Raw genomic sequence first — 13,293 nt, 5'->3', positions numbered from 1 at the left:
ACTAGTGATCAATGTAATTCCAAGTTGAAAAGGGGATGGTGCCCCTGCCTGTGTGCTTACAAGGTGGATCTGTTGACATCTCCTAGCTGTTCACAATGGGTATGGCTGCTTTGCCACCTCAAGCTCATAAACCTCTGACGAGCCAAAGCATCTATTCACTGTTAGTTCTTTCTATTCAATATCTCACCTTAAATATGACAATTAAGGTTTCCTTGTGTCTGTGGCGTAAAATGGCACTGAACTTATTGAGAAAGAATGGTTGTGATTAAGGCACTAAACTAAAACTCAGGAGTTCATTATCCAAAGGAGTCCCTTGTACAGCATAATATGAGCCTTAGTTCCCTCATCATGAACATGGGTAGGAAGGGTTAAAAATCCTGTGTGGAGGTGAAGTGCCCAGATACCACCACCACGAAAACTGTAGGAAAAATTAAAACTATTCCTATGAAAATAGGATTACAAGTGGCTTTTTTCCTGGATCTTGTTCTGTACTAAAGTTGCATATTAAAACATGTCAAATCAAATTATTAAAGTTACGTTAATTATACGTTGCATCTTAATGGTGATAACAAATCAGTTAGGTGACTGTGGTGGGTTAACCCACGACAGTGACCAAGATCCAGTAAGTTCTGAAACTGTATTCCTGTAGGTGCTGTAAAAACCTCGGATTAATAGGCTGTAAATAACTTGTGTTTTTATTAACAATAATCTGTCTAAACTCTTCAGTGAAATTACAATAAATTCCCTCAAATTGCTTAAATCAGAAAAAATCAAACCTGTTTTGGGTAGAACAGGATTCTCTATGCTAGCATTCTCTTATCTTAAAAAAAAAGATACATGTCCTTAGCTGCCTCAGGGTTTAGAATGTTGTTTGATTGGGCTATTAAAAAACTACTCTAATCAGGATTAAGCCTTGTACTATGGAAACTAGAGGTGATGAGATTATGTGATAATCAAAGGTGATTTAGAAGATGAAAGCCTTTTTAAGGGAATAAGATCCCTAATTTTATTCCTTTAAAAGAGGTTATTTTGTTTTAACTTGTATTTGACCTTGTTTTCTCCCTGCATGTCGATAAATACACAGCATAAAGATGTGGCTTTGCTGAAGGCATTGATGTTTTTGCAATAAAACTCAATTGATTCAGGATTTTACCTTCCCTCTGGAAATGTCACAACAGCCACTTTTTACATAACTGAAACTGTGATGCCTCTGGAATAAATAACATGTCAAATAATGATAATTTCTGAAAGTTTTTTGAGCTCCTTTACCTAAATAGTGAAACAAAGGACTTGGCCACAGGTCCTGTCTTTATCAAATTGATTTGCCTCAGACTTGCCCAACTGCAAAGTATTTTTTTGTTTGGTGTAAATCTTTGAGTTAAACCATGAAAGGCAATCCAAAGCAGAAGCAGCTGGCTACCACTCTGTGGATATTTCATTAGATTCTTGGGGCCAGTGGGGGTTTTTAGATGCAATGCCATTATATGGTTTGCTTGAGAGAAAAAATTAAGACAACTTCTGGAGGCTTGGGTAAGGCTGCTTCCTCTTTCTGGGGCTCCTGGCCTTGCTGGTACCTCTGCCTTCATGGGTGCTTCTGCTGTCAGTCCCTCTGCAGCCCCTGGCCCACGATGTAGAGCTCGGGGTGGGAAGCGGATCTGTTGGACTCCTTGATTTCAAGGACGCAAGGGCTGTTCCAAGAGTCAGCTGCTTTTCTAGGGCTCTCCTCCAAGCTGCAGAAGGAAAGATGCTTAAGTTAAGAGGCTAAAAAAACCATGACTTTTTAAAACAGCACTGATTAGACCATGTTAACCCCTGATGCAGAAATGGTGCATGATGCTATGTCATTCCCTGTCTCCTCCTGCATACACGCTCTTTATATGCACCATCCAGATTTTATTCTTGTGCTGACAAATGCACTGTAGTGTCCCCGCCCAAAGCCCTCTTGGGAAGCAAATATTTCTTATGTGTAACAGGGGATCAGTATGAATCTGGGTTCACTTGCAGATAGAGACAGATTTGAGTGAAAAGTCTTGTTCCAAATCCAGACTCTGCTGGAGGAATGGTCTTATCTCTGTTATGCATCTGCTTAGCGTGGTTACAGTGGTTTCTGAGTATGCTAACGTGACTGCGGGATGTGTATTCTGGTGGTATAAATCCGTCCCCCTGGGGACAGGAGAACTAGACACAGAAAGTGTAAATGATGTTCCTGAGGTCACACTGGCAAATCTCTAGAGGCTCAGGGACTTTATGAATCAAGACTGATTGTAGCAGTGGAGCTGGCCATGAGTAGCTCATGGGCCTTCGTGCTGAAATGTGCCCTGTGTTGCTGTAACTAATTAAAGTGGTTTCAGCTCAACATGGGGAAATATTCCAGAGTTGTCTGGGAATCATTGCTGTAGTTTAAGTACATAAACAGATAAATGGAATTCGCTTTCAGCTACATACAAACTGTTACGTTCCTATTGTGACTGCTAGATCTTTAACGATTTGAGCTGCTGAATTAAGAGACTTGTGATACATGACCAGTGATGAAACTAATCCAGATTCAAATATCCCCTGATTGCAGAAGGTCTCACTTGGGCTACTTGCTTTGGGCCTGGTTCAGTCAACTCAATCCATTCTCAAGCCCTCCTTGAACAATATCTTAAAGGCAACAGCATTTAATCTTCTGTCTCTGCTCTGTCTCTTGGGAGATTAGCAGTCTCAATGAAATATTATTGTGTTTAACTGCATACAGAGAAATCCTATTACAGATTAACAGGATTTCTATGAGCAGAGCAATTGTACATGTTATGCCTTGATAAGATGCCAATAACTGCTGATTGCTGTCAAATGACCAAGCTTAGAAACCAGCAAAGTCAGCTCAGTCTGTCCAACCACAGGCTGTCCAAATGGGATCCCATTTGAGCACTGAAACCCGAAACTGGAACTCTCATCCAGGTACCCTAAGTGTAAACACAAAAGCTCTAGCTCCAGCCCCAGCTAGGGTTAATGATGTTTGAAGTCCTACTGTTCCGTAGAGCATGGGGTGGGCAGGGAAAGGACCACTTTTTGCCTTCTAGGGGAGCACTTAGTGTGCAGGAGACACACAAACCTGCACACAGCACTGACATTTAATGGCTGGCAATGCCAGCTAGGAAGATGAGATGGAAGTAGCCTCTTTTTTTTTGATGTTTCTGCTAAAATGGGGTGGGTGGGGCAGGGGATTCAGCCGTCTGATGAATTGCTGGAAGATAATACTTCTACAAGCTCCTGTCAGATTATCTTTGCAACCTGCTTCTCAGCAAATGGATGTTGTAATTGGGCATGGAAAAAGTGGAGGGATATATTGCAGAGTTTGGGAGCATGGGAGAGACTGGCTATCTCGCTGATTTTCAAAATGTTTTACCTATAAAAGGGTGATGCTATTGCAGGTTTGCCTCTGCCTCCCCTCCCTCCTGAGACAAGTGCTTGAAGCTGCTAAGAACACACACAAAAAGTACACACACAAAAAAGAGGCAATTTTGTACTTGGAGAGGCACAGCAAGGGAAGGAATGAAGGGAAGGAGGCTGACAGCTGGGTGGGAATAGCTTGTGAATTTGAGATGAGACGCAAACATGGCTAGAACAAGGAAGTTTAGATATACAGCATCTGGTTTAGAGAGACATTTGGAATTTTTCCTCTGTCAGCTGAATGAATTACAAAGCAGAGAAAACCTTGGATGCTTAATGAACTTGAAGGTGAAATACGGATCAGTGTGGTGGTTTGTCTGTTACAGCATCTGCTATAAGAGCAGGGGGCAGCATCTGTGCACGGGGATGTGGTGCTCACAGCTGTGGCAACCACTCCGGTCCTCAGCAGGAGGAGATAACCTGAGGGGCTCTCAGAGCTGTAGCCACAGGCTGGTTCCTAAAACAGTCCGCCTCTGCCCATCAGCATGTTTGCTGTGATAGCTGCGTTAGGCCATTTAATGCAAGGTCTGTAGAAGTTTACTCCAGGCAGCTTATTTAAAGTGTAAGAAAACATACAGTAGTGTATTGCCTCTTAAATCACTGCATATGGTAATTAATGGGATAAATTTCCCTTTTGCTTATGTTGATATAAATTTAGACTAACTCAGCAGGACTACTTTTGATGTCCATTTGTATAAATGATAAGTCAAATTTGGCTCAAGGTATATTTAGTTCTTCCAAAATGCTGTATATCATAACACTAGGATACATAATTTTTTTCATGAAAGGGATTACTTTATTTACAGTGAGTTTTTTTAGATCACTCTCCGTGCTCTGACAGACTACCACAGAAAGATAATACACGCCACTGAAGCATAAATTAGCTAACAATTTATAATAGACTGTTTTAAAAATTGATCCATAAAACTGCCAGGGCTTTTGTCTTTCAAGGTTTGACGTAAAGTCTCTTTTAAAAACATCTATTTCTGCTAGCAGGCACTGGCATAGACAAAGCTGACTTCACACAGTACATAACAACAACAGAAAACCCAGCAACAATGTGCAGAACTTTTAGGAAATCTTCAAATGTCAGAAGGTAATGCAGTATTAGAACTGTGAATGCAAAACAGTTTACATTTTCCAGTGTTTTTTGGATGTTTTGTTCAGCACATTCCTCTACAGTCAGCATGGGAAACTTGCTCCTTATTCTGTCTTTGGGGAGGGAGTGCCTGGACACCTGACTTCAGCATCCACGACTGTCCCTGTACTCACAACGCACTGAGTGCTTGTGCACTTACGCGTGCAATTTTATCTCCTGTTGGAGTTGGTCTTGCAATCCCTACTCACGGGCACAATTCATGTGATTTCAGCTGTTTCATGGCAAGAGTAAAAATACTCCTCACATGAGGAGAGGTTATCTGAGAAGGGTCTTAATCCTCTTGCGTAGCTTAGACCTTAATGGACTTAAACATTCTAAGATGTTAAGAAACTAGAATAACAACCCTTTGTACTTCCAGGCTGTTACACTGATCTTTGAGTATTTCCAAATACCCATTTCTGTTTCCTGTCTGGTTTTGTGTTTGGATTTTTTTAAGTGGTAGAGAAAATCTAAAGCTAAGCCCAGATCTTTAAAAGATTGGCACCAATGGTTGCAAACATGGAATTGGTGTGTGTTGATGCTTCAATTTCTTTAAACTGACTTTTTCAGAGCAATGAATCTCCAGTAGCCATGGGAAGTTTTTCCACTTTGAAAACTGGGTTTGGGCTGTGGACCCATCAGACTTGAAATCAGCACCTAGATCTGAAAGCCTACACAAGAAGCTCAAAATTTAAAGCTATAATTACATCCATATAGATCCTTGCCTGCACATTATCTGTCCATCATTCTTGCCAGCTGTTCTGAAACATTCTAATACAGATTTCAGATGAACAGTTTACTGACTTAGAGGCTGGTTAGGAACAATACCCTTTTTCTTGGTCCAAGCCTTCTTTCTTATGGTTACTTAAAGAAGTTTATAACCTGAGGGTTACTTCAAAGCTTTTAAGATTGAATGTGGACGTCCTTAGCCCCATGCAAATAAGGGGAGCTCTGTGCCAAGAAACGAATACTGAATTTTCCCTGGGGTGCCTTTCACAGCAGATGAGTAAGTATAAATCTTGAGCAAGCCATGGAAAGTTAACTCTTCCCTTTAAACAGACTGGTAGTCTACTGAAATCTGGGGCAAGACAATAGAATAGAATAGAATAATTTCAGGTGGAATGGACCTACAACGATCATTTAGTCCAACTGCAATGCTATCTTTGCCCAGCCATCCATTCTGCACATGAACAGGGCACTTTTCTGGGAAATCATTAAATTCCCATCAGGAGTTTAGAAAGCAAACACAGTGCTATACTTCTGCTTTCTTGGCCCTAAGTGGAAAGTTTCTTACCTTGCTTGGTTAAGTGCAGGTTCGCTGCCAGATGTTACAGGAGCTGGAAGACGAAACTGAACCCCTGGTCGGCGGTCAGAGAAACTTCTCTTCACGAATGGCTGAGGATTGGCGGCACTCAGGGACAGCTTTCTGGCCCGGTCTCCAGGCTGCCAGAAAAGCAGACTGCTCTTTTGGGAAAGTGATGAAGCTTCAGGCTGGCTGGTCACCTCCGCAGTGGTGGGTACCAGTGGAGGTCTGGCTTCAAACAAGGAAGAGCTGGCTGGGCAAAATATCGAACGGATGTTGCTGCCCCTCTTGGAGGAGAGCTGGTGCTTGTCCCCAGCGTCCAGCCCAGCTCTCGGCCCCTTGTAGGAGCGGGATGGAGAGGTTGGTGGGGAGGGGGCGATGGGGAACGGAGGGGGGCTTGCATCTCGGTGGTAGGCTGGGGAGCCCAGCAACCGGTGCAGTGTTGGGGAGCTTTGCTTGTGCCCCGCAGGAGGGCTGAGTGGTTTTCGCTGGGGTGGTGGAGAGGGCAGCTTCTTCTGTGCAGGGGGGCTGGGCACCCTGGGGCTAGAGGGGGGGCTGGGTTTCCTCTGCAAGGTTGGTGAGCTCGGTTGCAGGTTGCTAAAAGCCTGCAGAGAGTGTCTGTGGTGGTTTGGGGGGCTGAAAAGCTGTTTCTCAGTTGGTGGAGAGGAAGGAGGAGTTCTCGTTGGGGAGACCCTCCTGGCAAATGCTGAGCCTCTTTCATTTCTCCTGAGTGAATTGGGAGAACCGTTCTTCTGGTATTGCACTGAAGTTGCAGGTAAATTGGGCTCTTTGCTCTCTGAGCTGTTGCTGTGTGGTTTTGAAACCCCACTGGGATTTTGAAGAGGAATAATTTTATGGGTTTGCTTATACAAATCTGCAGCCTCTTTTCTCTGGGTTTCCAGTATCTCCTCCTGGCTAGGGATGTGCATGTTGGTAGGATTCAGCTCCAGAGAGTACCTCTGCAGTTTCTCATCCCCTGCTCTGGTATTCCTTAGACCTTTATTAGCGATCGCACTGGGGCCACTGATATTTTTACTTGGCAATAAGTCAATGGACTGAAGGGAGGCTTTCATTTTGGGGGAAACTTGTGATCTCTTAGTAGCATGAAATTCTGTTTTGGTGGACTTTCTGGCATCTTCTGAAGAGTTTCCTTCTACTCTTGCAGTTTCTTCAGGCTCAGATAAGTCAAAAGAAGTGTCCATTAACATTTCAGGTGGTGGTGGTGGCAGGTTCTCAATGTCTTCATCAGTCTCTTCCTTTGTGTCCTTCTTGCTTAATTCTGCAGCTGGTGCAGGAGGAAAGGCATCTGTAAAGCTAGAAGAAACTCCATCAGGATTTGAGGGGTTTGTGCCTTCCACTGGCGAAACACGATGCTTAAGATTTAAAGGTGCCAGGCCTCTCTGAAAGGGAACGGTGGGTGGGATGACTGGAAGCCCAAATTTTCTGATGCACTTTATTGGTCCTAAGGATCTTAAAGGTGTGGCTTTTACAAGATCGTCAGTAGGACTGAAAGTTTCAATAAGCTTTTTGACAGACTGTCGGGAGGCACAGCTGCTGCCACTGAGCGTTTGTGCTTCAGGAGGCTTCTTTTCTTTCCCTCCTGATGTCTCCTGGGTGGGCACAGCAGCTCTTAAAGGCTTCCTGCCTATTTTTTCATCCGGCTCATGGGCAGGTTTTTGATCAACAGTGAACAAAGGGACTTTATCCTGGTTAGGCAGGATGCTGAAATTTTTTGAGAGGCATGCCTTCAGTTTGCTAGAGGACCTAGATACAATTTGCTCATCCTGCAAATAAGGTGCTGATCTTGATTTCCAAGACTCCAGGTTGTTATTTGTATCCTTCTTTTCCTTCTTTCCATAAAACATTTCCAGCCTTTTGCTGAGCTCTTTTTGAGTTCTCTGAAGCTCTAGGAGGGTTGGGTCCTCTGCCTGGCTTCTGAGGGACTCCTCTGACCGGGACCGTCGTTGTTTCTCAAAGGTTCTCTGGCTGCCCATTGCTGTGCTGGGCCTTGTTGTGAGTTCTGCTCTTCCGCTCTCTTCCTCTATCCATTCTTTATGCCCAGATTTAGCTGGGACAAACTTGATTTTTTCACTGATGGCATCTTTCATCTTCAGAATAATTTCCTCTGTCTCTGCATTCTCTGTCCTCTTAATGGACTGTCTTTGTGTGTTATCAGTGACTGCAGGCGAAGACAGAGGCCTCCTCCGCAGAGCATCCTTCCGCACTTCTGATAAACTTGCGTTGTCATCATCCTCTCCCAGGGTACTACCTTCGTTGTCATCATCATCATCAGAAACAAAATCTGTTGATTCACCGATTTTGAAATGTTCACCTTCCTGAGTAGAGTCAGACTGGAAGGAGTTATAGGAATGGCTTTTGCTCAAGCTTGCATATTGGGGCATGGTAGAAATGCCTTCTGGTACTCCACCCTGACAAGAAGTTGCTCCCCTACTCTGCACGGATGAATAAAATATATCTTTAAAATGCCTTTCAAGTGCACAGTCATGGGACGCGGCTGTGCCCGGTGACACTGTCCCATCATGCGTGTGCTCCACTGTTCTGGCATGCTTTTGGGACAGAAGTCCATGTGAAGAGAAATCACAGCTTGCTTGTCCCCCATGCTGGCTGAGAGCACTGAACTCTTTGAGGGATTCATTGTCCACACCAATGCCACTGTCCTCAGAATAGAGAGTCCTGTCATCGCTGTGGGACTGAGAGGATCCCACCGTTGAGGCTTCAAGCAGCCTCACTGTCCGTAGCAGGCGCTCATCAAAGCTTTGCTTTGCTTTCAGTTTTCCTTCCAAGTTGCTTGCAGCAGACTGCAGGTAGCTGCATGTCTCCTGCAAAGCGTCAGAGGTGAGGGAGGCCAGTGTCCCACTCAGTAATTGCATTTTATTGACCGTGTACTGCAGAAGTTGTTGCAGGAGATCAGGGTGCTCCTTCAAATCACCCTTTTCTGCTGGCCAGGCCAGATTCCCACCTACGTCTTTGAGAAGATTTTCCCCATCATTGGCAATTTCTTCCAAGAGATGGTTGATTTCATCAAAGCGAAGCACGAGGAAGCTTACCATCTGCTGGAGGAAGAGCTGAGTTTGGGTAGCCTGGCTGGCCACATGAAGTATAGTTTCATACTTGGAGAGGTTGGGATTTAAGTAGGCGTACGCACTCTGATGAGCCTTAACAAGCAGTTCTGGGAAATCTACCTTTTTCTCTGCCTCGCACGGGGCCAAAATTGACCTCTCTTTAATTTTGCTGGGTCGGCCTTGCTTTGCCTGCTTATGATTTTTTTGCTTCTTTCCTTTCTTTGGGATTTGCTTTGCGTTGCTTTCATTCTTGTCATCCCAAATGAAGGCTGATGTTTCTGATTCACAGGAGCTTTGCTTTCTGATCTGTATGGCCTCAGTGATATGTTTTTGAGATTCAATCAGTTCGGACAGAACAGCTTCAGCATCTGTGGCTGTCCTCTCAATTTTCTCGTCTTCCTGGGAAATCTGGGAATCTGAATGAGCCTTGGAAGATAATTGCAAATTATCATTTTTGTCCTGCTCTGATAGTTTATCCTCCTTTTCTCTCAGGTAGTCTTTCCTCTGGATTGCATATTGGTGGAATTCATCAATATTGTAGCAAGATGAACCTTTAACAAGCAGTGGGATTCCTTTATCTCCTGGATCAATACGCAAAATACTTTTGGGTTTATTCAGAGCCTTAAGACCACTTCTTGCAATAGTATTAGCAATCTCACTGTGAGAGGGTGTGCAGCCCATCCTTTCTCTGTCTTTGGCTTTGCTCTTGATTAAAAATCCAGATGAACTAGGGAAAATACAACAAAGAATCAAACTCACTGTTTCATCCTGAACTGCAGGCTGGCCTTTTTCTCATGAGATTTTCATCATGATCCCAGTTTTCTCGTCAGCTTTCATTATTGTTTGCCTCCAAACCTCACGTGCTTACTGCCCAGGATCTGCTCTTGAAGTTGTGTGCTGTCCCATTGTATGTTCCTACTCAGGTTTTCTTCTTCAATTCAAAAAAGGAGTGTGAAAGCTCTGCTGGATTTAGAGCTAATGGATTAAGAGGACTTGCGTGCCTCACTCCTGTCTTGACAGATGTTCATTACAAATAAGATTTTAAGCTCATTAGGATAAGCAGGCACCAGCCAGTCAGCACCCATGTTGTATTTATAAAGGCAGAATTTTTTTTCTGCGCTATACTGGGATGCAAAAGGACTTGGTACCTGTCCCTCCTTTTTTCACTTTTTGCAAAAAAATAACATACAACTGAATGCAGAGATCCAAAGGAACAGACTGTATTTTGAAGCCTTTTGAAAATAAACTACTTGAACAGGTGCACAAATGCCACTGGATACTCCTTAACCAAGAGAAGGGTGACCTTGACCGAGTACACACCCACTGGAGAGTACAAGACACAAAACCAAATAGGTTAGAGATGCCTGTTAGACTTTCGCCTTGAGGATCTTCAAGATTTTCTCCTAATTGCAAGTGACAAGCTGTTTACTTTTCCTTCTGAGACTTCCAAATGAGATTCCGCCCCCCCCCGGAAGTATTTTTTTCTCTTCTAGACAATTTCCCAACCTGAAAAGCTGAACTGTACAATAACATAGTATTTCTAGAATCAGTTTTGTGTGTGTTGTTAAGATGTTGTCTGCATCTAGTGGATCTCAACTGTCAAATTTCAGATTAAAAAAGAAATTGAAAGTACCTTCCTGTTGTCATTGAAAATGCTGTGAATTAAAATTTCCACAGAGTTCAGTGACATCATCATTAATTTGGAGAAAAAAAGTTAGATCACAGCCTGAATGGCCAACTTCAGGCTTTCAAAATTATGAGTCAGACATACAAAAATGTTTAGACTGGCCTAAATGGATTCGTCTTTTAATTTCCAGATGCAGCTTTTCTACCAAAGGTGGCCACTTCTCAGTGTCGCAAAGGTTGCAGAGAATCATGACCAACTCTAACACTGGCTAGAAGCCTACTGCTTCTCTCTCGCAATGTGTTCTAACTGCATGGTCACGGGTGTCTTGTCTGATTTCCCAGTATTTCTGCATGCTGCCTTGCCTATAAAACATTCTCAGTCTTTAAAGATCTGCTTACATGATTCATTCCTTGGTGCTGGACTGCAGTAGCAGAATATCTGCATGGAAAGTTGTTAATTCTCTGTAGCCTTGCTGTTCAAATCTCTTTTTCTGTTCAACAGGGGCAGCAAAATTACCTTGTTTTCCTGGGGACAAGGCACAGCAGTGATTCTCAGGAAAATTTTTAGAACTCTATGTGCTTTCTCTAAAGTAATTTTTCTGGAACACATAAACTATACTTAATATATATCATGGCATAATCATTTCCCTTGAGGCTTTTCTGGAGAGCATCGGGTAATTAATTCTTGGCTCTGCTTCTTGCAAGTCATGTAGCTCACGTTCTGGCTGCTTCTGTTTCTCACCACAGTGTGGTTTCCACATAATGGTCCCAGCTCTTTTTGCATTCCCTTTTAGGCACAGGTCAGCAAAGGCTGATAGTATGTGTGATCTGGAGACAGGTGAAGAGTGGTGTTCCTCAGGGATTGGTACTGGGAGCAGTGCTATTTAACATCTTTGTCGGTGACATGGACAGTGGGATTGAGTGCAACCTCAGCAAGTTCGCCGATGACACCAAGCTGTGTGGTGCAGTCAACATGCTAGAGGGAAGGGATGCCATCCAGAGGGACCTCGACAGGCTGGAGAGGTGGGCCCATGCCAACCTCATGAAGTTCAAAAAAGCCAGGTTGCAAGGTCCTGCACGTGGGTCGAGGCAATCCCAAGCACAAATACAGGCTGGGCGGAGAATGGCTTGAGAGCAGCTCTGAGGAGAAGGACTTGGGGGTGTCAGTAGATGAAAAACTGAACGTGAACTGGCAGTGTGTGGAGTTGGGGTTTTGGCAGGGAGGTGGTTCTAGTCTACGTTCCAGCTCACTTGTTGGTTCTCGACTATGTTCTAGCTCACTTGTTGGCTCTAGCTTGCTTTATGGTTCTAGATTGGTTTCAAGGCGCTTCATGGTTCTAGACTGGGTTCTAGAGTCGATTATAAATAATATTATGGTGCTAGATAGCATCCTAGAGCTGATTCTAGAGCAGCTTCTCTATAACCTCATGTTTACAGATGGCACCATACAACTGATTCCAGAGTGGATTCTAGATCACGGCGTGCTTCTAGATAGCATTCTAGAGCTGTTTTCCCCAGCACTGAATCTAGACAGCATTCTAGATAACTTAATGCCTCTAGATGGCATTCGAGAGCTGATTCTAGAGCTCGCTCTAGAACACTTTGTGGTTCTAGATCGCATTCTAGAAACAAGCTTCTAGATCACATGGTGGTTCTATATCACATTCTAAAGGATGAGACTAGAGGACTCTGGTTCCATATAGCATTCTAGATCACTTTGTGGTTCTAGATTGGTTTCCAGGCTGGCTTAGGGCTCCATTGGGTTCTGAGGGGGGAGGACCTAGTTCAGGCAGCTGTTTTGGCATCTCACAAGGATTTGGAATGCTTCCTGATGATGAGAGCAGTCTCACTGGGGTTTTTCCTTTCTTATTTTATTTTTTTGCCTCACATGCTTTTTTTCTTCTTTGTGGCTCTTTTGAGTTGAAGGTGTGTAGGATCATCCCACGAACTGCAGCTCTCCCAAGCTGCTAGCATGCTGACTCACCCTGCCTCTGTGGATCTTCTTCTCACTAGAGGCCCAGAAGGCCAACTGTATCCTGGGCTGCATCAAAAGAAGTGTGGCCAGCAGGTCAAGGGAGGTCCAGAGGAGGCCACAAAGATGGTCAGAGGGCTGGAGCACCTCCCGTATGAGGACAGGCTGAGAGAGTTGGGGTTGTTCAGCCTGGAGAAAAGAAGGCTCCAGAGGGACCTTATAGCGGCCTTCCAGTGCTGAAAGGGGGCTACAGGAAAGCTGGGGAGGGGCTTTTACAAGGGCATGCAGAGACAGGACGAGGGGTAATGGAATTAAACTGTAAGAGGGCAGATTTAGATTAGATATGAGGAAGAAATTGGTGGTGAGGCAGTGGCCTGGGTTGCCCAGAGAAGCTGTGGATGCCCCTTCCCTGGAGGTGTTCAAGGCCAGGCTGGATGAGGCTTTGAGCAACCTGGGCTAGTGGGAGGTGTCCCTGCCCATGGCAGGGGGGTTGGAACTGGATGATCTCTAAGGTCCTTTCCAACTCAAACCATTCTATGATTTTATCTAATGTGTTCAAAGTGGAGAAACGGAGCAGATTTAGGCAGTTGCTTCATCCTAGTGATCCTAACAGGATGCTCTAGCCCTCCAGATTAGGTCAAGGAAAACACAGGAGATCAAGTAACTCTTAGTGCCCCTCTTCCGTTTACAGTGGGAGTTGAAAGATTTCTTTATGTAGCTGCTTAATATTTGTGCTATA

The 13,293-nt window shown here is 44.1% G+C and overlaps 1 protein-coding gene across 1 annotated transcript; it reads right to left on the bottom strand.

Moving 5' to 3' along the window:
• Positions 1-1,600: 1,600 nt before the first annotated feature.
• Positions 1,601-9,637, bottom strand: LOC104461810 (chromosome unknown open reading frame, human C2orf71). The gene is made up of 2 exons (XM_010073527.1): positions 5,865-9,637; positions 1,601-1,730 (listed from the first exon to the last, which is right to left on the bottom strand). The coding sequence occupies exons 1-2, from the start codon at positions 9,635-9,637 to the stop codon at positions 1,601-1,603; spliced, it is 3,903 nt and encodes a 1,300-aa protein (XP_010071829.1).
• Between the last annotated feature and the right edge of the window lie 3,656 nt (positions 9,638-13,293).

This window comes from Pterocles gutturalis, unplaced genomic scaffold (genome assembly GCF_000699245.1).
Source record: "Pterocles gutturalis isolate BGI_N339 unplaced genomic scaffold, ASM69924v1 scaffold21257, whole genome shotgun sequence".
In the NCBI taxonomy this organism is placed as follows: Eukaryota; Metazoa; Chordata; class Aves; order Pterocliformes; family Pteroclidae; genus Pterocles; species Pterocles gutturalis.
This window is presented reverse-complemented; position numbering and strand designations above follow the sequence as displayed.